This window comes from Quercus suber, unplaced genomic scaffold (assembly GCF_002906115.3).
Source record: "Quercus suber isolate HL8 unplaced genomic scaffold, Cork oak 2.0 scaffold_91, whole genome shotgun sequence".
NCBI classification, from domain to species: Eukaryota; Viridiplantae; Streptophyta; class Magnoliopsida; order Fagales; family Fagaceae; genus Quercus; species Quercus suber.
The window spans coordinates 933,463-960,025 of NW_027069556.1; the positions used below are offsets into that span (position 1 = coordinate 933,463).

General features: G+C 32.8%; 1 protein-coding gene and 1 pseudogene across 1 annotated transcript; both read left to right on the top strand.

The window, feature by feature from the left end:
* The first annotated feature begins 1,525 nt into the window (after positions 1–1,525).
* On the top strand, positions 1,526–5,586 carry LOC112015340 (protein PEROXIN-4). The gene is made up of 6 exons (XM_024047728.2): positions 1,526–1,632; positions 2,421–2,459; positions 2,810–2,929; positions 3,000–3,128; positions 3,973–4,102; positions 5,279–5,586. The coding sequence occupies exons 2-6, from the start codon at positions 2,454–2,456 to the stop codon at positions 5,365–5,367; spliced, it is 474 nt and encodes a 157-aa protein (XP_023903496.1). The 5' UTR covers positions 1,526–1,632; positions 2,421–2,453; the 3' UTR covers positions 5,368–5,586.
* Positions 5,587–8,788: 3,202 nt separating this feature from the next.
* Positions 8,789–26,127, top strand: LOC112015331 (peroxisomal fatty acid beta-oxidation multifunctional protein-like; annotated as a pseudogene).
* The last annotated feature ends 436 nt before the right edge of the window (positions 26,128–26,563 follow it).

Consider the following 26,563-nt stretch of genomic DNA (forward strand, 5'->3'; position numbering starts at 1 on the left):
GAAACAAAACAATCCAAAGGACAAAAAATAAGCAAGGAAATTCTCTCTCTTCTTTCTCCACGCTTCTGTTACTTTCACTTGTTTTTTTTCTCTCTCTCTCTCGCTCTTTCTGCTCTTTTTCCTCTTTCTCTAAACGGACCAAACCTGAGCATCATAAGCATCAAAATGAAAGGGACAGAGGATGTGAGTTCTGTGCAACCCAAAGGAAAAAAGAAAACAAAAAAAGCCACGGAATTCTCTTTCTTGTTTCACCTCTCTCTCCATCACTTCAACTCTTTTCTCTCTTTATCCCTCTTTTCAAACGGACCAAACCTAAACATCAGACTATCAGAGGCATCAAAACAAAAAGAACAAAGGATGTGAGTGCTGTGCTTGGGATTTTATCATTCTTGGCAAGAGTGGTCAGATTGGGTATAAGGGTAAGGATGGTAATCTCACACCCACCTTACACAGCAGTATTTCCTTGGCTTCCCCTGAGAGAATAGAGATCTTTAACTCCTTTTTGGTCTCCTCAAGCACCGATTTTCTCCAGCTAGCCAGCTAGCAAGCTCTGATCTTCGTGCCGACTTAGCTCCATATGAAAAATTATCAAATAAAAAATTAGATTTGTTTCATGGCTTTTTTTCCTTTGGGTTGCACAGAACTCACATCATCTGTCCCTTTCATTTTGATGCTTATGATGCTCAGGTTTGGTCCGTTTAGAGAGAGGAAAAAGAGCAGAAAGAGAGAGAACAAGTGAAAGGGGGGAATGGGCAGAATGGCTCTGTGTGGGGGGAGTAAATAGTAAGTTAGGTAACGTGTTTAAGAATTAAGAAAAATAGCATCTCGAGTTTTAGAAACTCGAGATCCATATTAAAAATCGAGTCTCAAAGACTCGCTTTTGCTGGTGAAAATGCCACACAAATCTCGAGTTTTAAAAACTCGAGTTTTATGCAAAATAATTTTTAGTGCGATCACCCCTATAGTGGCGTTTTTAAGTCCTATAGTGACGTTTTAAAGCCCTATAGCGGCATTTTCCTGTAAAATTTTTTTTTATAAGTACCATGCTAAGTTCAAGGAGCCCTATAGTGGCATTTTTAAGCTCTATAGTGACGTTTTATATCCCTATAGCGGCGTTTTCCTGCAAATTTTTTTTCTAAGTGTCATACAGTGAGCCCTATAGCTTTATAGTGATGTTTTTAAGTCCCTATAGCGGCATTTTTGAGAACTCGAGTCTTTAAAACTCGATTTTTACTTGAATTTTTTTCCGCCTCGGAGCATTCCTCTTACAAAGCGAGACTTAAAAAATCGAGTTTTAGACACTCGAGACGCTACTTTTTAACATTGTTTTGAAACATGACAACTATCTAAATTTTTTATATTTATTGTTAAATGAAAATAATATTCCAAGTGAAAGTAACACAAGAGTGGAGAAAGAAGAGAGAGAATTTGCTTGCTTATTTTTTGGCCTTGGGATTGTTTTGTTTCCGCGTGGCATTCATCCACATTGATATATATATATATATATATATAAAAGCGTGTAACAGCTACACGTAATCAAAATTATTCACCACGGGGAGGCGCATCGTGGCTTTATATACCAAATCTCGAAAGCCTCTCTCTCTCTCTCTCGCTCTTAGATTACTTCAATTGGTAAGTCTTCTCTCTCTGTCTCTCTCATATTACTTTTGATGGATCCGCTGTATATTATGACTTTGTTGTGTAGATTTTCGATCTTATTCTTGTTTGGGTCAATTTCCCTCTAAAAGGCACCAAATTTTCTGTTATTATTGTTGTTGTTGTTTAGAACTAGAAATTGGAATTGGGTCTAAATTTGTTTTTATTTTAGTCCTAGCTGATGACAAATTTTTAAGGTTAAAAAAAGTGATCCCGAACGCACAAATTTGTTTCTAAGCGACTGGAAGAAGGTTTTTGTTGCTGTGATTTGTGGTTGTGGTGTTAACTGTTAAGATTGTCTCATAAGCACTTTTCTTTTTCTCTTTTTGATAGAAGTCTCATAAGTACATTGATAATTCATTTTAGTCTGTGGCTAAAACTTAGGTATAGTTCCTTAGATAGGCTTGAATTTATATTGCCATGGAAAAGATAACATTGTTTGTGCGTTATTTATAACTGAACTCTATAGTCTATCCATAACGGCTTATGCACAACAATGGCTGCTACCTAGGAACCATGGATACTTCATTTGGGGTGCTGTACCGGCATTGTATCCGTGACATACTATGTCTATGTTATAATTTATTAGAAACTGCTTGAATCGCTGTGTAGTACATGTACCTGTGTCCGTGCTTCCTAGGCTGCTACTTTAATCTGTGCATAAGACTTGCAAATAGCTGAACTACCTAATTTTGTTGAGTATTATAAATTGCCAACTCATTAATTTTCTATCATATACTGAAACGGTTACCGCTATGTTTCAGATTTGACGGAAATTTTATAGACAAGGGCACACAATGCAGGTTAGTTGCTTTAAATCAGATTAAATTTTTTTTTATTTTTTTTATTTTTTATGTTGTCTGTTTTGGTGGATATGTGTAAGTATTATATATCTTGATTGATAGGTGGTGATATTGAAGTCGTAACCAGTAGTTGTTTGTTATTCTTTTTGTTGTTATGCATTATCTAGATTAGATTTTGAGAGTTGAAACATTGATTTTGATATAAGACATGTACCTAGTTGAGCAGCGCAGTTGCACTCTACATGAACTTGTAGAAGATATGGATCTAGACTAGTATGTCTGTTAAACAGATTTGTTGTATGGTTTAGCTCATATGCAGGAACTTTTATTATGGATTGTGTTGTCTTCAGGCATCAAGGGCAAGGCTTTTCAAGGAATACAAAGAGGTGCAGCGGGAGAAAACAGCTGATCCAGATATTCAATTAGCTTGTGATGATTCAAATATATTCAAGTGGACTGCTCTTATCAAGGTATGCTCGGTTTTTGATTCCTTTAAATCTGGTGTACCATGTTGTTGCTTGATTGATTTTCTTTATTCAGGGACCATCAGAGACTCCTTATGAGGGTGGTGTCTTCCAGCTAGCTTTTGCTGTTCCTGAGCAGTATCCTTTGCAACCTCCTCAAGTGAGGTTCTTAACAAAAATTTTCCATCCAAACGTTCATTTTAAGGTATGATTTTTTGTATGATACCTCTCATGATAACTTCAGGATACATAGGTACTTGCATACATATGAACTTGTACTGTATTGTAGAGGGTTCCTTTACGCTGTAAACACAATGGGAAGCCAAAATGTATGATGGAGAAACAGTGATATTGATCCTTTGTATGCATGAATGCTTCATTTAAAGTTGCATTCATGTATTAATTTTGATAGCTTTTCCATGTGCGTAAAAAGGCCCTGGGAAGATGCTAAAAATAGGGTTTCAAGCTTGTGGACATGTGAGATTACCGCACAGAGAAGACTGTTACCAGAAAATGCTGAAGTGCTTGTGAGGTTTTGAGCATGGCTATGACCTATTTTGTTGAATTACCAAAAATTTCAGAGTACAGTGTCAGAGGTTTAAAAATAGTCAAAATTTTGAAATATGCTAAGTTTAGGACTTCATTGTTGAATGAATGAATTTGTTGTTGAGTGAATGTTGGAAGTGGAATATTGGTGAAGTGATGTGAGGATAATCACCTTTAATTCCTGGAAACAAATTCAGTTAAAACCAAAATAACAGTTTATGTTCAGCTGATAGGTTAAACAAATCTCACTCAATACTATTGATCTGTAATATATTTTAATTTTACAAAAGATAGAGTTGAGGCCAATCTAAAATCCAAATTGGCCTACTGATTGGTGAATTTGAACTAGTCTCACCTTTTGGTGAGTTGTTAGCATCAAAAGGTAATAACAGATGCTGAATATTTATTTTTAATACAATGTTGCTAAAATGGTTAACTGAGCGTTAATTTTTTCTATAAGTAATTGAATGTCATTTATATTATATAATGTGTTTCTCCTGCAGACAGGAGAGATTTGCCTTGATATCTTGAAAAATGCATGGAGCCCAGCTTGGACACTCCAATCTGTTTGTAGGGCTATAATTGCTTTGATGGCCCACCCGGAACCTGACAGTCCACTTAATTGTGATTCAGGTAGTTTTCTGTAATTTTATGTGTTATTCTTACATTTTTTTAAATGAAACCATCAGATTCTAAAATGTTAAGAGGCTATGAGGTGCCTAGTTTTTAGTTGCTTAGAACCAAAAGAGTGATTTTTTTTGGGGGGGTGGGGGGTGGAGGGGTGCATTTATCAAAGATTGAAATACTTGTCCAGCAGTCTTGAGGTAGCTGGGATGTAGTAGGGTGGAGGAAGTTGATATTGATTTTTTTGTTAAAGGGGAGAAAAAGAAGGGAGTGGGGAATGTCTGGTTATTCTGAATACTGAATAGGATGTGGAATTGTTATTAGCAGTATTTGCCTTTGACTTGTTTTAATGTATTTGGAAGTCCTGTCAAATTCGCATGCAATATATTCCAGGATAGCAAATCCCCTTGTAGAGCCTGACAAATTATGTACGGTGCAAGTCATCAAGTTATGTGTGATCACATGGTAGTTTTATCTGCGATTTTGACAAGTGAATGCCATTTCTTTTGCCATTTGGTTATTAAGAAAATGAATGCAATTTCTTTTCCCACTTTGGTTATTTTATATGAGAAAATTCAATATCTTTTAGGATAACAATTTCCAGTTTCCATTGGCCTTTTTTGTTTTACATGGCAATTCCACACCCCCCACACCCCTCCTCTTCCCCAACTAAGGGGGAAAAAAGCACAGCCTAAGATGTTTTTATTTCAACTAGATAAAAGTAAATAGAAGATGCACTTGTCAGGGTGCAGCCTAGTGGTTGGAGGCTTGGGATGACCCAAACATATTCTCGGGTTTGATCCTCACTAGAAGTTTCCCTGGATTGCTTGATCTACACAGTTTTGGTGGGAGGGGTCGTGTATCTGTGGTTTACTCCCCAGGAGTGAATTCAAAGGGTCTTGTCTTGGTGAGATTCCATGTCATAAAAGAGAGAGAGAGAGAAGTAAATAGAAGGTGCAATTTAAGCTTGTAGCGGTACATCAGAGATTCAGAATTCAGTTATGTGGGGATATTTTTCTTGTGATTTTGACATCTAGATGAGTAGATCTGATTACTTTTCTCACTTGGTTATTTCAACCAAGACAGTGCAGAAAATATTTTGTTGGTTTGGCATGATTCATTTAACCATGAGGTATTACTCACTTATGGTTTTTATTTCAATTGGATTATATTTGCTTGGGCCAGGTAATCTTTTACGCTCCGGGGATATTAGAGGATTCCAGTCCATGGCAAAGATGTATACTAGGCTGGCAGCCATGCCTAAGAAAGGCTGAATTGCTCAAGTGCTGTTCGTTCTCATAGCATTTAGTGCAGTGTTGCTTCTATTGTGCAATGAAACCTTAAATGCAATTGATGCCAGATGGCAATTGTTTCTTGTTATTTTTCTTTTTCGTAGTACATGTAATATGCTTACAAGTGAATGTTATCTTGGGTATGAAAATCTCCAAAACTGAAAGTGGTCGGATTTTGTCACGGCCATATTTTATTGAGAATATATATTGCAAAAATTTGGATATAAGGACTGTGAACCAGTATAAACAGGGTTTAGCTTGTGTGAGTGAACTTGTGCATTGGAGGTGACACAGACATGACACATGTCGGTCTAGCGTCTCGTTCAATATATAGGAGCACTTGACAGAAGCTATACTCATAAAAATACTATATGATCCAGGTTTACATCTTTCAAAAAACATAGGTAAAAGATTTTTTCAACATGAACACGTGAGGATCGTACCAGTGGCAGCTCCAAGAATTTTTTCCAGAGTGTTCATTAAGAAACATAAATTACACAATCTAATAAAAAGAGAAATTCATCCAGTGGTTTTCTTATTAAATATTTGTCCATAATTCTAGAAAAAGAATAAACAATAAATTATAAGTTCATTTGAAATATTAATAAAATTATTAATTATTGTTGTTTAGTTGTTTCATTAATTTGTTTGTCTTTTACAAACTATAATTTGTTATATTGTTGTTTTATTAATTATAAAATTATTAATTTTTTAGCTTAACATGATTTAATTTGTTTGTCTTTTATAATATATTAGTTAATTAAATTATTAATAATTGTTTATTAGTTGTTTTTTCCAATTAATTATTGGTTAATTAAATTATTGTTTATTAGTTGCACTAGCACACACCCCATGTGCATTTACTTCTCTCCATTCAAATATCCCACCTTGGCCCATGCTCCCATCTACCCCCCACTCAACAGACAAGCCCCATGGCTCCCAATCACAAGAGACAATCAGATAAATTCACAATCACAAATCACAATATACTAAAAGACAATTAATTGTATCTCACCAATACCAACAGACAAAGCCAAAAACAGGGGCAAATATTAATAAAGTTATAAAGTAAAGCTAAGCAAAAGCAATCAGCCAATCACAGTTCAAAGAGAAATAGAGAATTAGATAAACTCTTAAAGAGAGAGAGAGAGAGAGAGAGTCTTGTTTCATTTCACTTTCATTCTTTAGCTAAAGAGAGAGAGACTAAGATAGAGAGAAACTCATTAACCCAAATCCAATAGCCCATATATGTAAGAGAGAAAAAGAGAGAAGTTAAGTGTAAAGATGAAATACCTTGAGGTTGAGGGAGTAGAGAGGCCTGAGATTGAGGGGCGGCGCCATCGGGCAGCACGTCGAGGCAAGGAAGACTGATCTCTGATTTGATGTGTTCCACTGTTTTGGAGCTCGAGTTTGAGGCCCGATCTCTGTCCATTGGTTGTTGTCGTCTGTTGATTTCTGATTTCAGTATATTGGGTTAGGTTTTTTTTTTTTTTTTTTTTTTTTTTTTTTTTTTTTTTTTTTTTTTTTTTTTTTTAATTTTATTTTATTATTATTATTATTATTTTTCAAATTTTAGTTCAAAAATTTTTTTGGCTTTTTTTTTTTGCTTGAAAGTAGAACAAATAATTTTATTTATTTATTTATTTATTTGAGGGTATTCCTAATTTTCTTTTTAAAGGGTAAACAAATAAAATTTTTTTAATTATTATATATAATTTTTTTTTAGGTCAGGGTGTTCCCCAAGAACACCCTGGACTAAACGTGGCGCCGCCACTGGATCATATATAATTTATGATTTGGCTTGTGTCTAGTGCACTAGATTGAAGCCTTGCCTGTTTATTATATCTATCGAACTATAACTAACCTGACATTCTACACAAGCCACCGGTCTAAGCCTGTTTATTAAATCTATTAAGTTATAATTGACCTGACATTCTATACAATCCATTAGTCTAAGAGAATATACATTTATACTCACAATCTTGACAGCAATCATTGGAATGCATCATCCAGAGTATTGAAATGCTTAGGGTAGATTATGATTCTTGGTATATGTTACTCTGGCTATCCTGCAATCTTATTTGAAGGTTATTATGATTGCTAACCAAATATTGATATGGACCAAACAATTTCCACCGATAGATACATTGTTTCTTTGGCAGACAGACTTGTAAAACCCAATCAACTATAGAGTCATTGCTCTAGACTACGCAGATAAAGAAGCAGAATGACTGAGGGATCATTTAGCTAATATGAGTAAAATCGGTTCTAGCTTCTATACATTGAGTTTGTGACTGATAGGTTGCAATTGCTCGAGCAAACAGTATATACTGTATAATGGCAAAACTAGACATACGTAATACGTCTGAGAAGTAATATTGTGATTCAGCTAAGTAGTGACAGGATATATCCCTAGACTTGGTGAAGCCAATGGAGAATTTAGAAGATCCTTTGACTAAGGGATTAGCTATAAAGCCAATTGAGGATACATCAAAGGGATGGGCATTAAGCCAAGTCTATAAGCATTTGAGCAGCATGAAACTATTATAGAGAACTATAGCTCTAGGTTCATCCTTATGGTGTAGATAGTGCTAACTGCAATTTGGGAGGTTGAGCACAATGCTCTTAATGGATCCATAGCCCGTTTCGGGTGGTGTGTTTTAGTTGCAGTTACACACTAGATGGAATCCAACCTGTGAATGTGAAGGTATTCTCTAAGAACATCCATGAAAATAGTTAAGAAATATGGCTGAAATGTGACAAATTGAGGACCCTGTTTGAATGGAGGAATGTTGTTTGTATGACACTAATAGAGTAATAACCGGTTCACATCTAAAGATTTAATTTGATCAAGTTTCTACTCTCTTTGTTTATACTAAGTGACGATTCTAGTGAAAAGACATCGGCACCTATGTTCTTCAAGTGAAAAACCAAAGAAAAAAAAAAAGAAGAAGAACCATGTGTGGGATTCTTGGCAATCTATTATTAATTTGATATCAAGTGGATTTGTTATATACTTGAGGTCAATGAGTGATTTTTACATTCCTTAATGGCAAAAAACAGAAGACCAAATGCAGTCATTTTTTGGACATTTGTTTTCAGGCTGAATTAGGATTCGGATCCTCTCCATTTCAAAGTGAAATGGAGAGTGTCCAGTTAAGGGACAAGATGCATCTAAAATAATTCAAGGGTATAAAAATTGCGACGTCAATTAAAATTTAAAGCACTTAACTTCAGCTCAACTGTGGTTACAAAAAGGGATAACTCAGCAAACCCATCTTATCTCAATCTCTCTTCTCCATCGCCGAATATATCAAAATCACCAACGCCGTGCTTTGCTCTCTCAATCTCTCTTCTCCATCGCCGTATTATATTTCTTTCTTAATTGAGTTTCCAAAAAGATATGGCTGATCTTGCTTCAGGGGGTGTTGTGGGGGCAACTTTTGGAGAGGGATTTGCTATTTTGCACGATACAGTTAAGCATGTGGTAGGCGAAATCATCATGTTCAAATCTGAACTCAAATGCTTAGAATCCACGCTAGATGGTGTGGCACCAATGGTCCGAGAAATAGAAGAATTAAGCCAAACATAACAAAATTTCTTTAAAATGTCCAATTTGGTTCTTTAAACATTAATGACATGTAAGGCTGTTTGTGCATTCTCTCCCAGTGCAAAGCTACCTGAGATTTCTAAAGGAAGACTACAATGAGTCAATGACAAGAAGCAAGTGGGACATTAGCACCACACCATTTCATGTTTCATCTGTGAAGCACTGACGCGGCTCCAGAGGAGCCGCACCGGAGTCGGACACGGCGGGACGCGGGGAAAAAAAAAAAAAAAAAAAAAAAAAAAAAAAAAAAAAAAAAAAAAAAAAGGGTACGAAACGCACCGTTTGAACCTAACCTAAAAATCCCTCAGACCCTCACAGTCTCACGCACTCTTCACTTCTCAAAAATACTCCCTCACTCCGTCCCTCTTCTCTCTTTCTCTCTGTGCTCTCCGCGGCTCGCCTCCGGCCTCTCCCTCTCTGCCGTGTTCTCTCCTTTAGGTGTGCTCTCTCTTCTCTGTGCTGTGTTTGCTAATATCTTAAACGCCCACATGGAATTAATTGATCCTAATATATTTAGATTTAGAATATTCATAAAATTTTGCCCACTTGCTGTTTTTAGTTTTTTTTATTAGCCTTTTGTATTTTGCTTTTTGTTTTGAGTGTGGACTAGTTACTGAATTTTCTGTCGTGCCTATTGTAATACTAATATCTTTTTGATTGAATGAATAAAACGATGGTGGGATTTGTGTGTATTGTTATTCTACTTATAAAGTATGCTTAGCAATATATTAAAAATATAAATAAAAAATTTTTTAATAATTTTTTAATCGCCGAGTCTCGCCGCACCCGCACCCACCTTTTTCAAAAATTGCCGAGTCCCGCACCCGCACCCGCACCCGAGTCCCGAAACGCACCCGTGCTTCCTAGTGTTTCATCAACACTACACCAACGATTTTCTTAGACTTTTTCTTAAAATAAAATTATTAATAATTTTGTGTTTGGTAGCCAAGAAAATCCAAAGAAAAAGTCACATGGATCTTCCCCATTCTGTGTTTGGCAGCCAAGAAAATCAAAAGAACAACCCATAAATCTTCTTCATTCCTAAATATAATAAGTAGCCAAAATATCAAAAGGACAACCCATATAGTCTCATCTGCACTTTAGACTCGTTTACTCAGTGTTTGGTTGCCGAGAAAACCAAAAGGAATTTGTTCATCTCTTTCACAAAGAAACCCATGAAAACCCAAATGACCTTGACCTAATCACACCAGCCAAGGACCAAGGTCCAAAATTCCATCACAATATTACTATTAAACCCAAATCCAATTTCTCTCCACAACAACAACAACAACCAAAAAAAAAAAAAAACCCAGTTATCCCATCAAAATTTGCTAACCCACCGGCCACCACCAAAGGATTTACATCAGCGAAATAGAGACATGAGAGAAGAAGATATGAGAGAAAGAAGTGGGTAAGATTTGGCTTGGCAAAGGAAAATAAGATGGGTTTGAGTGTTGGTGATTTTGATATATTCGATGATGGAGAAGAGAGATTGAGATGGGTTTGCTGAGTTAACCCTTTTGTTTAACCACAGTTAAGTGCTTTAAATTTTAATTGACGTGGCAGTTTTTACACCTTTGATTTATTTTAGATGCATCATGTCCCTTAACTAGATACTCTCCATTTCACTTTGAAATGGAGAGGATTCGGATTCGCTGAACTAGGGGATTTTTGCAGCCGAATGGGCCCACATTTTGTATACTAATGGTCTGTTTTTATTGAGAAGAGATGGAGGGGGAGTGGAGTAAATTTGGCTCATAATTAGCTTATTTTTAGTTAACTCTACTTTACTCTTCTCTATTCTCCCTCATTTCCCCCTCAATCTAAATGGGCCCTAAGATGGACCCACAAAATAATGCCAAAAGATTTTGTCTCTACCCCGAGTATTGAGTTTGAGTCCTATTGAACTTGGCATAATAATATTTTATTGAAATTATATGAATTGTGTTGAGGATGTTTTTGCGACAAGGACCGAAAATGCGAGAATGACCCAAATCTCCCCTTGGGTTATTTAGAGGTGTTTATTGTGGATAATCAAGCCTAAAATTCCAAATGTATAATGAACAAAAGGCTAATGGTGTTTTGACCAAAAAAAAAAATCAAAATGCTTATAACAAAAGTGTAGAAAACCATAAAACATAACAGGTTTGAAATTTTGACTCACAGTCACACAAAAGAGGGAATTGATAGAGGTTGTGAGGAAGAGAGAGAAGGTTCCCTTGTACCCATATTTCCACCTCCAAGCTTTAGAATTGTGAGATTGTTGACTGGCTGAATAGGGTTTGGCTCTCAAGGTTCAGGTATCTGAATAGAACGTGGTTGCCCCCTTTTGAATCTGATTGGGGCCTTTTGTATTGAACTTGGGGTGCTCTAAGTGACTGGTTTTTGAGTAGTGGAAGAGACTTTTATCCCCTATGATACTATTTTGATGTTTTGGCTTGGGTTGCTTTTGTTTAGGGAAGAGTTTGATATGTTTTTAGCATGATTTTGGAAATAAAGTGGGTTTTCTTTAATTGGTTGCCTTTGGTTAGAAATTTCAGACCATTGGGAGGGTCACCTCAGTGAGGGCTAGCAGATGGAGTTAGCCAATGGAAGCCAACTATGTTTAAAGGAAAAAAAAATGGTTTGGGCAGAAACTTTGGGCCACAGTCACACAGAGCATAAAAGCTGTTTTGGGGTGGAAATTTTGGATACAAGACCTCTTCCATGAGCCTGAGGTGCTACCAGTGTCCCTTACCCACTTGGAAGCACGCATGGGCTGGGCTCATGCAAAAGGTCTGAAAGAAATTGACCCATACCCTTCAAACCACACTTTCTCAATTTCTCCCATATGTTGCATGGGCTAAGGCCATGCTTAAAAGAATAAATAAAACATAATACATGAATCGAGTCCATAAGGAAGTTGAGCTTGGTTGAATCGGGCTTGTAGGAAATGTGTTGCGAAAATGGGTATCAACAAATTGTTAGAAGGTTGCAATTTCAAATTTCAATTCTCATTTCTCAAGCCTTATTTAACGTGAATCACATTGTTTATATTGCTCCTATTTCTGATAAGTTAACTTTTAAAATATGGATAAAAAAATAATTAAAATTTTTATTTATTATATTATTGATGTGACACCAATTATCGAACAATAAAATTTTAATTTTAAACAAACCAAAGTACAAATCTCTATTTCTTTAGTCTATATAAAAATAGCAATATTCTTAAGAATGTTATATCAAATTAAGATTTGGTATACATTTAACCCCTCTTTCTTACAACATTTTTTTTAATTCAATGATTGAGATTTAAAGTTATTTTTTCTAACTTTAAATCTCATCTATTCATAGTTACTGCATTAGTTGCACCTAATCTCAATCTTGTGATATCAACCTAAGGTAGTTTTTTTTTTTTTTTTTTTTTTTCTACTGATGGTTTTTGTAGGTAGCCGGTGAGTGGATTTTTTTTTTTTTTTTTTTTTTTGCTTCTTAAAGAGTAACGAACTTCTTAAATTTAACTAATTGGTGTCTTGGTCAGATGATAATTAGATATCATTAAGAGCAGACGCTATAGGTTGAAACTCTCTAAAAAAAAGGGTTAATATGTGTAACACTACCAACCACTTAACTTCTTAATTTTTTTCTTTACTTATTTTGTGGTTTTACTTTACACGACGTGTTTGGTTTTGCGTTCAAACATTGGTTGTCTGTCATTAAACGAAACCCAATAATTTTTTTTTTTTTTGTACATGTGATTCCTCTGATTAAATAAATTAGTGTACAATTAAAAACAATCATACATAGTATTAGCTCATACTTTTTTTAAACCATACATGTCTAAAATATGTAATAGTTTCTCATTATATATATATAATTTAGAATTTAATTGGATTTATACTTTTTGGCTTTTGTACCTAATAATTTACTTGCCACAAAATTAAAAAAAATAGATGGACACATGGAGGAAAATTGGACTCCAATTGAAATATAATTTAAAATCTAATTGGATTTGAACTCTTTGATTTTTACACTTAATAATTCACTTGACACAAAATTAAAAATTAAATGGGACACTTGACGCAAAATTGAAAATTCCATTAAAATCCAATTGGATTTTCTCTACCTATTAATATATATATATATATATATATTATGCATCTTACTTGATCATCAAGTCGCCAAAATATCTAGATCATTATATCTTTAAAAAATCAAGTAAACTAAGATGTACTTCATTATTTCAAACTTTTTTGTTTTTTTGTTTACCATGCTGGGTTGGGTTAGATTCTCTTAAAAAAGGGAAAAGCTGGGGTGAGTTAGGAAAGAGAAGGAGACGTAGATGCATAAAAATAGTCCAATACAGCTTTGAAACTATTAAAGCATTTAAATATTAAAATGATTAAAATGAATTAATTAAATAATAATTTTTCTAAATAAATAATATGTGTAAAAAATTAGAGTTTTATGTGATTAATTAATCTTAAGTAAGAAATTTATGTTATTTATTATTAAGTGACTTAAGAGAAATGAGACAATTCAAGAAATGTGAAATAATAGATGTAAAATGTGATTTGAATCACCTTATATATTTCAGAGGAAATGTCCCTATTTGAGTATGAGTAATAATAAAACACTCATGAAAACACTTTTTTTTTTTTTCCTTTTGATAATGGGATAGTAGGAAAAAAGATATTTAAATCCTAAATATTTTTGTTGTGAACACTCGAAAGTTCCAGTTGAACTATAAAGTTATTAAAAATGACACATTCTTTTTTAATTGATAATATTTGAACATCCCGATCTCATTTACTAATGAATAAAAGTGTCAAAAGGGCGAGTAGTCAACAAGGGGCAATTTTTATTTTGTTTTTTAGAATGCTAAATCAGATTTGGCTCCAATTTCATCTCATTTAAAAAAAGCAAAAAAATTTAAATCACTTTTCAATTCGCGTTTTGTGATGCCAAATCACTACTCTTTGTTTATTATGCTATTCATACGATAATATGAAACCTACCTATAAACTGGCCTGTTTGGAAGTTTAGAGAGAGAGGAGAGTAGAGGGAAATGGTTATCCTCTACCTTGTTTGGATGTTTTTAAAATTAGTAAAGGAGAAAGGAGTAATTAGTCATTTCTCTTATTTGGATGTTTTAAAAATTAGGAGGTAAAGGAGAGGAAATGATTCAAATAGACAAATTTACCCTTATTTAAAAATAGACTTGCAACATTGGCCTATAATTAATTTGTTAGATTAAATAATTATTTAATCAACATTCTCATTCTATCAAATGCCATTAATAAAAGTATAAAACTACTATTAACTATTATAAAATAATTTTTATTACCTCAAAAAAATTATAACAAAAAAAAAAAAGAAAAAAAAAAATAAACCTTCCTTCACTGCTTCACATACAAGTCAGACCCACGCAGTGTGGGTACGTGTATTTAACTACACCGTCCCTCTCATTCATTACCAAAACCCCATTATTTTCTCATTAATGAACTAGTTTAAATATATTAAATTAACAACAAAGATAAAAATAAAAATAAAATTATAAATATATGTCAGCTCAACTCGTAAAAGCAACAGAGCTCAAAGCTCAACTCTCTCTTTATATCCCTATCAAAAAAAAAAAAAAAAAAAACTCTCTTTATATAGTACCGAATCTGAATTCATTTTCCGAGAAAACCTGATCGCCGGAAGTTCCGTACTGAGTCTCCGACGACCAACTGTATTGATTTTCCGGCAATGTATAACTCACGCGCTCAAGCTCTCTGCTTCTACTTCTTCACTCAGTGCTGCTAGCACCTCTGGTCTCTGCTCAGGGATCTAAATGGTCTACACTTAGCGGTGAATCTTCTTCTCTCTGTCTCTGTAGCTTTTTTGTTACTAATTTTTTAAACTATGTTTGGTTGCTGAGAAAGAAGTGAAGGGAAATGAAAATTTTGTATGTATGTATATATATATATATATATTTATATAATCGGTTTGTAATTTTGTTAATTTAGAAAAGGTATATTAGAAAATTTATTTGACCACTCTTCCTCCAAATTTCTTCAATTTAGAGTAATTAAAAATAAGGGGTTAGAGGTAGTTGAAACCCTCCAAATTTCTTCTCTCGTTCTTTAAAAAACTTCCAAACAAAGTAATTAATTTAATTTAATTACTTTAGGAAAGTCTACTCCTCCTCTTTTCTTTTTTACATCCAAACAGGACATATATTTTGTCAGAAAGCGATGGAGGGGAATTTGGTTTTTTTTTTTTTTTCATTTAAAATAAAAAATAAAAAATTTACAAACCACTACTTCTCAATTCGCGTTTGTAATGCCAAATCACTACTCCTTTATTCTGCTAATCATCATATTATCATATGAAACTTATCTATAAACTATATGAAATTTACAAACCACTTTTCAATTGTTTTTTATTAAGTTTGGTATAACATGGCATGGCGAAAAATATAGTGGTCACCATATATATATGCAGGTTGGCAACGATGGCATTGCAGTCATCACCATTTGTAACGCGTTAAGCCTTCCAGGTACAAATCTCAGATCTTTATATCTCTTTACATTTTTGTTTTCTCATAAAAATTTACAAACCACTACTTCTCAATTCGCGTTTGTAATGCCAAATCACTACTCCTTTATTCTGCTAATCATCATATTATCATATGAAACTTATCTATAAACTATATGAAATTTACAAACCACTTTTCAATTGTTTTTTATTAAGTTTGGTATAACATGGCATGGCGAAAAATATAGTGGTCACCATATATATATGCAGGTTGGCAACGATGGCATTGCAGTCATCACCATTTGTAACGCGTTAAGCCTTCCAGGTACAAATCTCAGATCTTTATATCTCTTTACATTTTTGTTTTCTCATAACGTTTTCATCCACACACACACACACACACACACACATATATATATATATATTTTGTCTTAGGCAATTTATTATTATTATTATTTTTTTGAAATAGTTACAATTACATTTTCATTTATATCCATGTATATTACAAGATTTTGCTTCATAAACGTAATATCTTTTTTTTCCCGCCTACATGTACAGAATATTATAGAAAAGACACAAAAGACACTAGAATTTTCCTATATTTTTTCACTTTTTATTGCATATATAGTTTCTTATTATTTGTCAAATTTATTTAATATATATTCTGCTTTGATATGTCTCATGAGTCATGACTGTTTCCTTTTTCTTTTTTGTAAAGCTGCAGGCAGTAAATTTTGTGGTGGCTTGGACTTCAACCTATTGTGAAATATGCAAAACACTGGTAGTACTAAAGCTATTAAAAAAAAAAAAAAAATTGAACCTGTTTACTTGGGTTGTATATCGTATAAAATTAATTTTCATTTCACTACAAAAAAGATTGTTATTTGCGACGAAACTTTTTCGATGATTACAAAAAGTCATCGTAAAAACTAGCTTTTTCGATGGCAAGTCTCTTCCATCGACAATGACTCGTCAAATATTAACACATTTGTGACGGCAAAATGAGTCTGTCGAAAATGCCTATTATTTTTGTCGAAAATGTGATTTTTTTGGAGGGAAATGTTCCCGCCTTACTTTTTACGATGGCATAAAAATGTTTGTCGCTAGTAAGATATTATTTATGACAGCTAAACAAAAAACCGTCGGAACTATTAACACTTATGACGGCTTTGGTACATCGAAAATACAAATTTTTTTTTTTTTATGGTGTTAGTATTTGCGACAAACTATCTTCCATCGTAAATATAAAAGAGGGTATTATTTACGACGACAGAAGAAACACCGTCGACACTATTAACACTTGTGACAGCTTTTGTACATTGAAAATACAAAATATATATTTTTTATGGTGTTATTATTTGCGACAAACATGATTCCATCGTAAATACAAAAAAGGGAATTAGCGACAAACATGAAGCCATCGAAAATGGTAAAATATTGACTCAAATGACTCAGATGGCTCTCAGAAGGAGAATACTGACTCAGATGATGATTGATCTTCCAATATTTAAGTTTTTAAATTTGGTGAAGGATATTATAGGTTTCAAGGAGACGTTTTAATATTTTTTATTCTATTTTACAGGCGTTTTAATATTTTTTATTCTATTTTACAGGCGTTTTTATTCTATTTATATTATATAGTTGAGACTAGCAGGTGACTGTCTCTGTTAGTCTTTCCTTCTTCCAATAAAGATTGAAATTAAAAAGAAAAAAAAAAAAAAAAAGGTACTCATTTTTCTGCCCAATCAGTCCCGGCATCTTCATAGTTGGATGCTTTGTCCGGTTCAAAGAAGCGAATTAAATAATTGTGCAATTTTCCTTTTCAAAAAAAATAAAAATAAAATAATTGTGCAATTTGGAATAACTTGACAAAAGGTACGGATATGCTCAAACTCAACCATAGGTGCTCAACTTTTCTTTTTCTGGTAGATTGTCATATCTATCCAAGGCCCATCTAATCTAAGCTACATGCCAATTTGCCAATGATTAAAACATTTTATGTGTTTTACCAATAATATCGGCCAATGCCACAAACAAATGTTAATGGCTAACCAACGAACCCACTAGTGGTTTTTGTGGAATTTTTTAATGATAAATATCTTGTACACGGGCTAAGCTAGCTGTTAAGTCTATGAGAGTCTTGGACCTTCTTTTACATGTATATGGTTATTCTTTTTAATAAAAGTATTCTACATTTTTAGTAAAAAAAAAATTACTAATAATTCTAATATTAACATCAAGATTTTTTTTTTCATATTATTACTCTTATTATATTTTATAAATGATTGAACTGATAATTATTATTATTATTATTATTATTATTTGGGCTTAAAGATTACATATTAGTTGAAATATGTAATTATAACTTCTTTAAAACCTTTAATAATTTATATAGGTTTAAAATGTTCTAATGATAATTAAAAAAAATGGTTTGATGATTTTTAAAGTATATACACTTTTGACTAACACACTTAAAAAAAAAAAGAAAAAAAAAGAGTAAATACACTTATTACCACTAAAATGGTCTAATGGTAATTTTTTTTTTGAATTTTCTAATTAATTTAATTAGATCAATAAAAAAATCTTTTAAAACTAAAAAAGTAAAATTTTTGTTTGTTTTTATTTTTTAACATTAAAATTAAAATTGAGGAATTAATTTTTTTGTTTTAATTTTTTATTAATTAAAATACTGACGTGGCATTTAAAAAATGCCAAATAATTACTTTAGGAAAGTCTACTCCAAACTTCTCCCCTCGTTCTTTAAAAAACTTCCAAACAAAGTAATTAATTTAATTTAATTACTTTAGGAAAGTCTACTCCTCCTCTTTTTTTTTTTTTTACATCCAAACAGGGCATATATTTTGTCAGAAAGCGGTGGAGGGGAATTTGGTTTTTTTTTTTTTTCATTTAAAATAGAAAATAAAAAATTTACAAACCACTACTTCTCAATTCGCGTTTGTAATGCCAAATCACTACTCCTTTATTCTGCTAATCATCATATTATCATATGAAACTTATCTATAAACTATATGAAATTTACAAACCACTTTTCAATTGTTTTTTATTAAGTTTGGTATAACATGGCATGGCGAAAAATATAGTGGTCACCATATATATATGCAGGTTGGCAACGATGGCATTGCAGTCATCACCATTTGTAACGCGTTAAGCCTTCCAGGTACAAATCTCAGATCTTTATATCTCTTTACATTTTTGTTTTCTCATAACGTTTTCATCCACACACACACACACACACACACACATATATATATATATATTTTGTCTTAGGCAATTTATTATTATTATTATTTTTTTGAAATAGTTACAATTACATTTTCATTTATATCCATGTATATTACAAGATTTTGCTTCATAAACGTAATATCTTTTTTTTCCCGCCTACATGTACAGAATATTATAGAAAAGACACAAAAGACACTAGAATTTTCCTATATTTTTTCACTTTTTATTGCATATATAGTTTCTTATTATTTGTCAAATTTATTTAATATATATTCTGCTTTGATATGTCTCATGAGTCATGACTGTTTCCTTTTTCTTTTTTGTAAAGCTGCAGGCAGTAAATTTTGTGGTGGCTTGGACTTCAACCTATTGTGAAATATGCAAAACACTGGTAGTACTAAAGCTATTAAAAAAAAAAAAAAAAAATTGAACCTGTTTACTTGGGTTGTATATCGTATAAAATTAATTTCCATTTCCAATTCCAACTCTTACAAATAAAATGCAATTTTGACCATTTAAAGTTCATTTACCTGCCCGGCAGGGAATTTCTCATCATTTGTGGAAGATTTTCATGATCTTGTTCAAAACGCAATTGAAGGTCTAGATCACAATAAAAGAATTTCTACGAAATGTTTTAGTAAAACAAGGTCTCGTTATTGTATAAAACAGATTTATTTATTATTTTTTGGTCTTAGGTGGCAAGAAGGGGCCTTGTGTTGCTGCTATTCAAGGATTTGCACTTGGAGCTGGAGGTGGCTTGGAAATGGCAATGGTTTGTTGGAATATTGATCTTATTTATTTCTCCAATTAACTTCATTAATTCCTTAATATTTAACTAACAAGTTTGTGAAGTACTAATTAATTAAACTCAAAATTCATTTAATTTCCCCTACTGACATATATATATATATATATATATAGATATGGGGTAGGGATGCCAGCACGTATTGCCACGCCAGGAACTCAGCTTAGTTTACCAGAATTGCAACTATCGGAGTTATTCCTGGACTTGGAGGTATCCTATATCACTTCTTTATTCTAGTTTTTCACGTACCTACAATTGGAAATGGCAACTAAGGTTTTTATTTTAGGACAGTAATGTTTATTACACACCACACAATTAAAATTGTGAGTGTAACTCATGATTTTAATTAGTGTTATTTAACAATTATATGAATACACGTTAGTGTGTAATAAGTTTTACTCATATCTTTTAATTTAACTTTTTAAGGCACTACTCAATGTCTTCCCAGGCTGGTTGGGGTTCCAAAGGCTATGGAAATGATGCCAGTAATTTAATTTAATTTTTTGGGTAATAGTGGTCCTGCAAACATCATTTAGTGCTTAATAGCACAATTTCAGACTCACAGTTCAAATCAAGCCAAAAGCATATAATATTTAAACTTATTTATCATAACCCATTACCTTCACTAGGTATGGAGCGTACTATTTTTACATTTAGCCAATATTCTTCTGAAAATATTTTACTATAAATTTTACTATATAAAACATACAAACGATTAGTGGGTTTCAATTACCTAGCTAATAAATGAATGTTTGAATTTTTTTTTTCTATGATTGATGATTCATTAATTCATAAGCTTTATATGGTAAAATTTGTAGTATCTTTAACATTATTCTTATGATCTAATAAAAAAAGAATTTGTTGTTAGGCGTTTTATAGTTTAGTAACTACAACATAACTTAAAATGAATATATAGAACTACCTCCTAAAGTAATTTTTTTTTTTAGCTGAGAACCTCCTAAAGTAATTTAGATTAAAAGCAATTTGCACTAATTAGCTTCTGGTATTCATTAATAAAATTGTTAAATTGTTTATTAACAACTGTCAAAATGCATGTGCTATATGATGCTGGTTGCATGGCACTAAAAATCCAGTCATCTGAATCGATAGAGTGTGAAGAAAGGAATTGAAGTTAGGGCTCGTTGATGCTATGCTTCTCTTGAAGAATTGTTAGAAGTATCACGTCTATGGGCTCTAGATATTGCAGAAGGTCGTAGACCCCGTATCAACACTCTTCAAAGAACTGACAAACTTGGCTCTATCACTGATGCACTAGACACATTGAACACTTCTCGACAAAGAGTAATGAAAATTGCTTCAAATTTGCCTCAGCAGAGGGCTTGCTTGGATGTGATTGAAGAAGGCATTGTTTCTGGAGGTTATTCTGGTGTTTTTAAGGTAAAATTTCATCTTAGTCCTTAGCCCATATAGATGCCGAAACATGCACAAACTACAAGAGAGGAAGAGAGAGAAAGATGAGACAAATGGGAGAGTGAAAACCCTAATGCTAGGCATACTATTTATGATATTTTTTACAACAGTCAATATGATAAATTAGCATTTAAGCAGCATTATTTTCACATAAATCTATCACTAATATCATTTTTATTAACACCAATTTCAATATGTCATTTCAGCCATCTTAATAATTATGAAAAATATTTTAAAAATTATTGTGTTCTTAAACTTAAACTTATGGGCAGTGCGTGTGCATTTTGTATTATTTAACTGTTATTTTTTAGAAAGTGAAAAGTGCTCGTGATTTAAAAGTGATGCTTTGGAATAGCTAAAGAGAAAGCATGACTTACCAAAAAAATAATAATAATAATAAAACAAACAAAAAAGCATGACTTTATTCAAATAAAATAAAAAGCATGACCTTTTTTGTTGGCTTGCCTTTCGCATTCAGGATTATGAACTCGCATCGTCAACTACAACTTGAATTAATACGAGACTATATATATATATATATATTGAATGCAGGAAGGGAAAATATTTAAGGAGTTAGTGCGCGCTGTCAAGCACTGGAAAAGGACTTGTTCGCATCTACTTTGCTCAACATGCAATATCTAAGGTACAATTATTGTTAATATAAAAAGAGAGGAGGCACATTCATTTATAGAGAGATATTTTACTCCAACTATTTTAGAATGAAAACCTAAGTCATGATTTGCATTTCGTCCTTTACATTGTTTTATTTAGAACAGTTGCATGTATAGTTATATTTTATAATCATGAATCCCCTTAATTAGGCGTGTAACATATTTAGACCATTTCTCCTTTGCATGCTTTAAGGGATGGGACCATGATTTTTTCTTGGATGAGTCAAAGCATAAAAAATAGACTATTTAAGAATAAAAAATATATACAAAAATTCACAACTAGATTAATATATATTTTTTAAATCCATTCAATATTAACAAAAAATATAAATGAAAATATAAGTTAACATATTTCTATTCAGTCATTTGTGATTTATTAATATGAAACTCAACATATTATTTTAAATCTTGAAAATAATTTATGCTTGATTTTGTATTGAAAGTTGCAATTATTTTTCTTTCAATACACAAAAACAAGGAATCCGCTGGAAAATTATTTAGGGTAACAAGTGCAGACGGCATCCTCACATTGGCATGAACTCTACAAGTCTAAGATTCATCCCTAGGCCCATATGATAGAAGCATGGTATACAATTGTTACACAAGTTACCAGCGCCTTCCATACATAGCTTATATATATATCAAGTACCCATTCAAGCTGAAATAAAAAGAAGTGAATAGGATGTAAAAATAATCTAAAATTCTAGTTCAAATTAGCTTCAGCCATAGACACCTCTGCCATTATGTTGCGATTGTTTTCTAATTTGTACTAAAACAGGTACCTGGTATTACTGATGCTGGGCTTAAAACCACGGCAAATAACAAAAGTTGGAGTTATTGGTGGTGGTTTGATGGGTTCGTGTATTGCTACAGCTCTTTTTATAGGCAACATACATGTTGTTCTCAAAGAAATCAATCTCGATTACCTGCAGAAAGGGATTAAAAGGATTGAAGGTTCGTTTTTTCATCCATCTATATTCTATAATTTATGCGTGGAACTCTTGCCTATGTAGCTGGGTTGGGGTATAAAGTATATGAGAAACATTCTATCAAGTCATATATAGAACACAGTGTCCGTGCATGTATATAAAGTTAAGTTCTTCAATCTTCATGTTTCTTACGTTAAGACTCGGTGCTTTTTGAGTTAATGTTCAATATATATGTTCTTCGGATAATCTCCAAGGCCTAGTGACGAAAGGAAAGATTGAGCTGAAAGGGATGGAGAAAGCTCTTTCGATTCTTAAAGGTGTATTAGATTATTCAGACTTTAAAGATGTCAATATATGGTCATAGAGGTGAGCCATTATGTATTCTATTATATATATAAAGATAGACAGATATGGCCTTTGATTAAATGCTCTAGCTATATCATCTATAAGTAAACTTTTGAATAAGCCGTATATGACTATTGCCACCAAATGATTTACATCTTATGTGAATAATGAACTGTGGCCTAAGCCTCTAAACCTCTCTCTCTCTCTCTCTCTCTCTCTCTCTGAGGCTGTTTATGAAGACGAGTCACTAAAACAATCAGTATTTGAAGACGTTGAGAAGATTTGTCCTGCTCACTGCATCTTGGCATCGGGCACATCTGGTATATTGATCTGAATGTAATAAGAAAAAATACCAGATCTCAAGACCGCATGGTGGGGCTCAATTTTTCAGGTCACTCCATATCATTCTTGTGAATATATATATATATGTGTGTGTGTGTGTGTGTGTGTTTTTATTCAAGTATATTTCAAAGACAATATAACTTTTATAGAGTCCAATTTACATTCATTTTTCCTAAAGGTATGTTACGAGGTCTATAAAACTAGAAAATGATTATATTTATAATACACATGTAATTTTATTCATAGTGCTTCCTCTTTCAATTGAATAGTCCTGCTCAGGTGATGCCTCTCATGGAAACTGTGCGCACCGAGAAAACTTCAAAGCAAGTAATTCTTGATCTTATGACAGTTGGGAAGACGATTAAAAAAGTTCCAATTCTTGTGGGAAACTGCACCGGCTTCGCTGTTAACCGAACCTTCTTCCCATATGTACTTGGAGCATATATCTATTCTTGGCTGACCTAGGTGTGGACATTTTCAGAATTGACAGAGTAATCACCGACTTTGGCATGCCAATGGGTCCTTTCAAGTTGAGTTATTTGCACTTTTATTACAACCATTATTCCATTCTTGTGTACTTGTGTGAATGACTCTATGTACACATTATTGCATCAAATTTTGTTAGTGCACTACAATTATTTTCTTGATCTTTTTACCAATCGTTTAAATATATATAACTTATAGTGATAAGGCTACTGAAGTTTAAATTCTTGTCAAAAACACGTTGAGATACTGGACTCTCTGCACCATTTATTTAAGGCCAAATTTTGAAATGTGACACTCACGAAAGAGGTTCAAACATTTGGCAATAAGGGTTCCTCAATTTGAAGAACTATACACGTTAACTAATAAAACAACCATTTTCACAGTTTTATATATATATATGTATATATATATATTGTTTCTACATGATTTAGACATTTTCGACAGCAAAAGGTAACCAAATGAACCTTTTTTTTTTTTTTCAAAATTAAAATTTTGTATTGATTTAAAACACGAAAATGGTTTCTCTAATGGTTTTGACTTCTGATCATGTGCAATTTTCATGTCTTCTATTATTTTATGCAAGTAATTATGTGTTTATTAGTGGTGTTTCATATGGATTAATTAACACACAAAAATATTTTCAGGCTTCATGATATTACTGGATATGGAATAGCCATAGCTTTCGGGAAAGAGCATGCTACATCCTTCACAGATCGCACATACCAGTCTCCTTCTTGAACTCATGATAAAAAATGGCCGCAATGGTACTACTGAAAATATCTTTTCCCACATCAAAATAAAGGCTAGGGGTGATATATATATATATATATATATCCAAGACCTGCACTTTCACTTTCAAGTTATAATCCATAATATATGATTGCAACCTTCAAAAAGATTTTAAAAACAAGACAAAAACCCAACAACTATGAAACATGCATGCATCATCTACCCATTTTTGTCATGCTATTATATAATCTTTCTTGGGTTCCACTGAATGTTTTTGATTTTGTACGCAAAAGCAATGGAAAAGGATATTACATATACGAGAAGGGGAGCAAACAAAAACCTGACCCATCTGTGCTACCAATTACTGAGGATTCTAAGAGGATTGCTAACATCATTCCTGATGAAGAAAAGGTTAGTGACACATACTTGGTTTTCACAATCATCTCCATCTTTTCGAACATTTACGACTATATATCAATTTGTCACTTGTCATATAAATTGCAAATTAATTAACTTAATTTATGCTTAGAGATGGCAATGGGCGGGGCGGGACGGATGGGGTCTTCGTTTTCACCCCGCATGGTTTTATCTTGCTCCATCTCTACCTTGCCCCGCATGACGGAGAAAACTCTCACCTCATCCCCGCCCCTTAGGGCCCTGCGAAACCCTACCCCAACCCATAAAACTCCACTTTTTGTTAATTTGTCTTACAACTAGTACAATTTTTTTTTTTAATGAAATTTATTTCATTAATAAAAATATACTTGAAATTACAATTAAATTTATCCCATTAAATCAAATCAATTTTTAGAAAAAATTGAATAATATATCCAAGTGTTTAACAAGACAATCACCAAAAAAAAAAAATCTCATAGTATAACACATAACAAAATAAAGGTAGAGAATCACATTGGATAGAATAAAATAAGCTAACATTGATATATTTGTTTAAATAGTAGGGTTTTAAGGTATGAAAAATTTACAATTATAATTCTTAGTAACGTGGGGTGGGGTGGAGATGGGGAGGGGCGGGACTAAATCTTGCCCCATTCTCACCTCACCACCTTTGTGGGGTGGAGAAAACCCGCACAGACCGAAGTGGGGAGGGGTGGGTTAAGTAGGACGGGACAAAATTGCCATCCCTATTTATGCTCACTTTAATATATCATGGCCCAAGTGACCCATATCAATTGGAGGCCCATGTACTTGTAGAACAAGCATATTAACCTTAGGTTAGTTTATAATTAGCTTAGAGTTAGTCAAGTATTCTCTAGTATATAAATCTTATATTGGGTTCATTGTAACACAAATGCTTAATATAATATATAGCTGTCAAAGACTTTCTCACGGTGGTTGTAGGCCACTAGGCTCATTTGTCGCTTATCATTTAATCATTATACACAATCATACAGCAACCTTCACATTAACTTAATTTATGCTCACAAAAGTAATGTAGATGCAATCCTTAACATATCTTTTTTGTAAATTAAAGGCTGGTTTTGACATGTTTCATGATATGTGTTCGTTAGTCTATATGTGTGAGTGACGGAGAAATCTTGGAAGTGGTTTTCTTTCCGGCGGTGAATGAGGCAATGCCGTGTTATAGATGAAGGAATAGTCGCTCAAGCTTCTGACCTTGACGTTGTGTGAGGAGTTTATTTGGGCATTAATTATATATCTGTTCCTATGAAGAGTACTATGCAAAAAGATTAAGGTAGAACAAAATTAATTTCATATTCATTACCAAAAAAAAAAACAGCAAAATCAAAACACAAAAAATAACTTGACTCAGACCTCTATAACTTATTAAAAAACAAATTTACGCAAATATATAATGTAGTATTTATTGCACATCTTTTATTTTTCTACTTTGGGGTGGGATGTTTTTCATTTGTCAATCTTGGGCAGCCAGCTGGCGCAAGAGTCAGAAGAGAATCACAAAAGTAGAGTTAAACCACAGTTTTCAGTTTTACACTTTTTCACTCAAAACCTAGGATCTCAATTTATACTATTTCGTAGCAATAGATAAAAGAAATTGTAACATATTTTAATCATAAAAATTTAAATTTAACAATTTGTTTTAGTT

Bases quoted from the DNA above. Each gene is read 5' to 3' on its own strand.
- LOC112015340 (XM_024047728.2), top strand. The intron at 2,930-2,999 runs GTATGCTCGGTT...TTCTTTATTCAG, and splicing joins AGTGGACTGCTCTTATCAAG to GGACCATCAGAGACTCCTTA. The intron at 3,129-3,972 runs GTATGATTTTTT...TTTCTCCTGCAG, and splicing joins ATCCAAACGTTCATTTTAAG to ACAGGAGAGATTTGCCTTGA.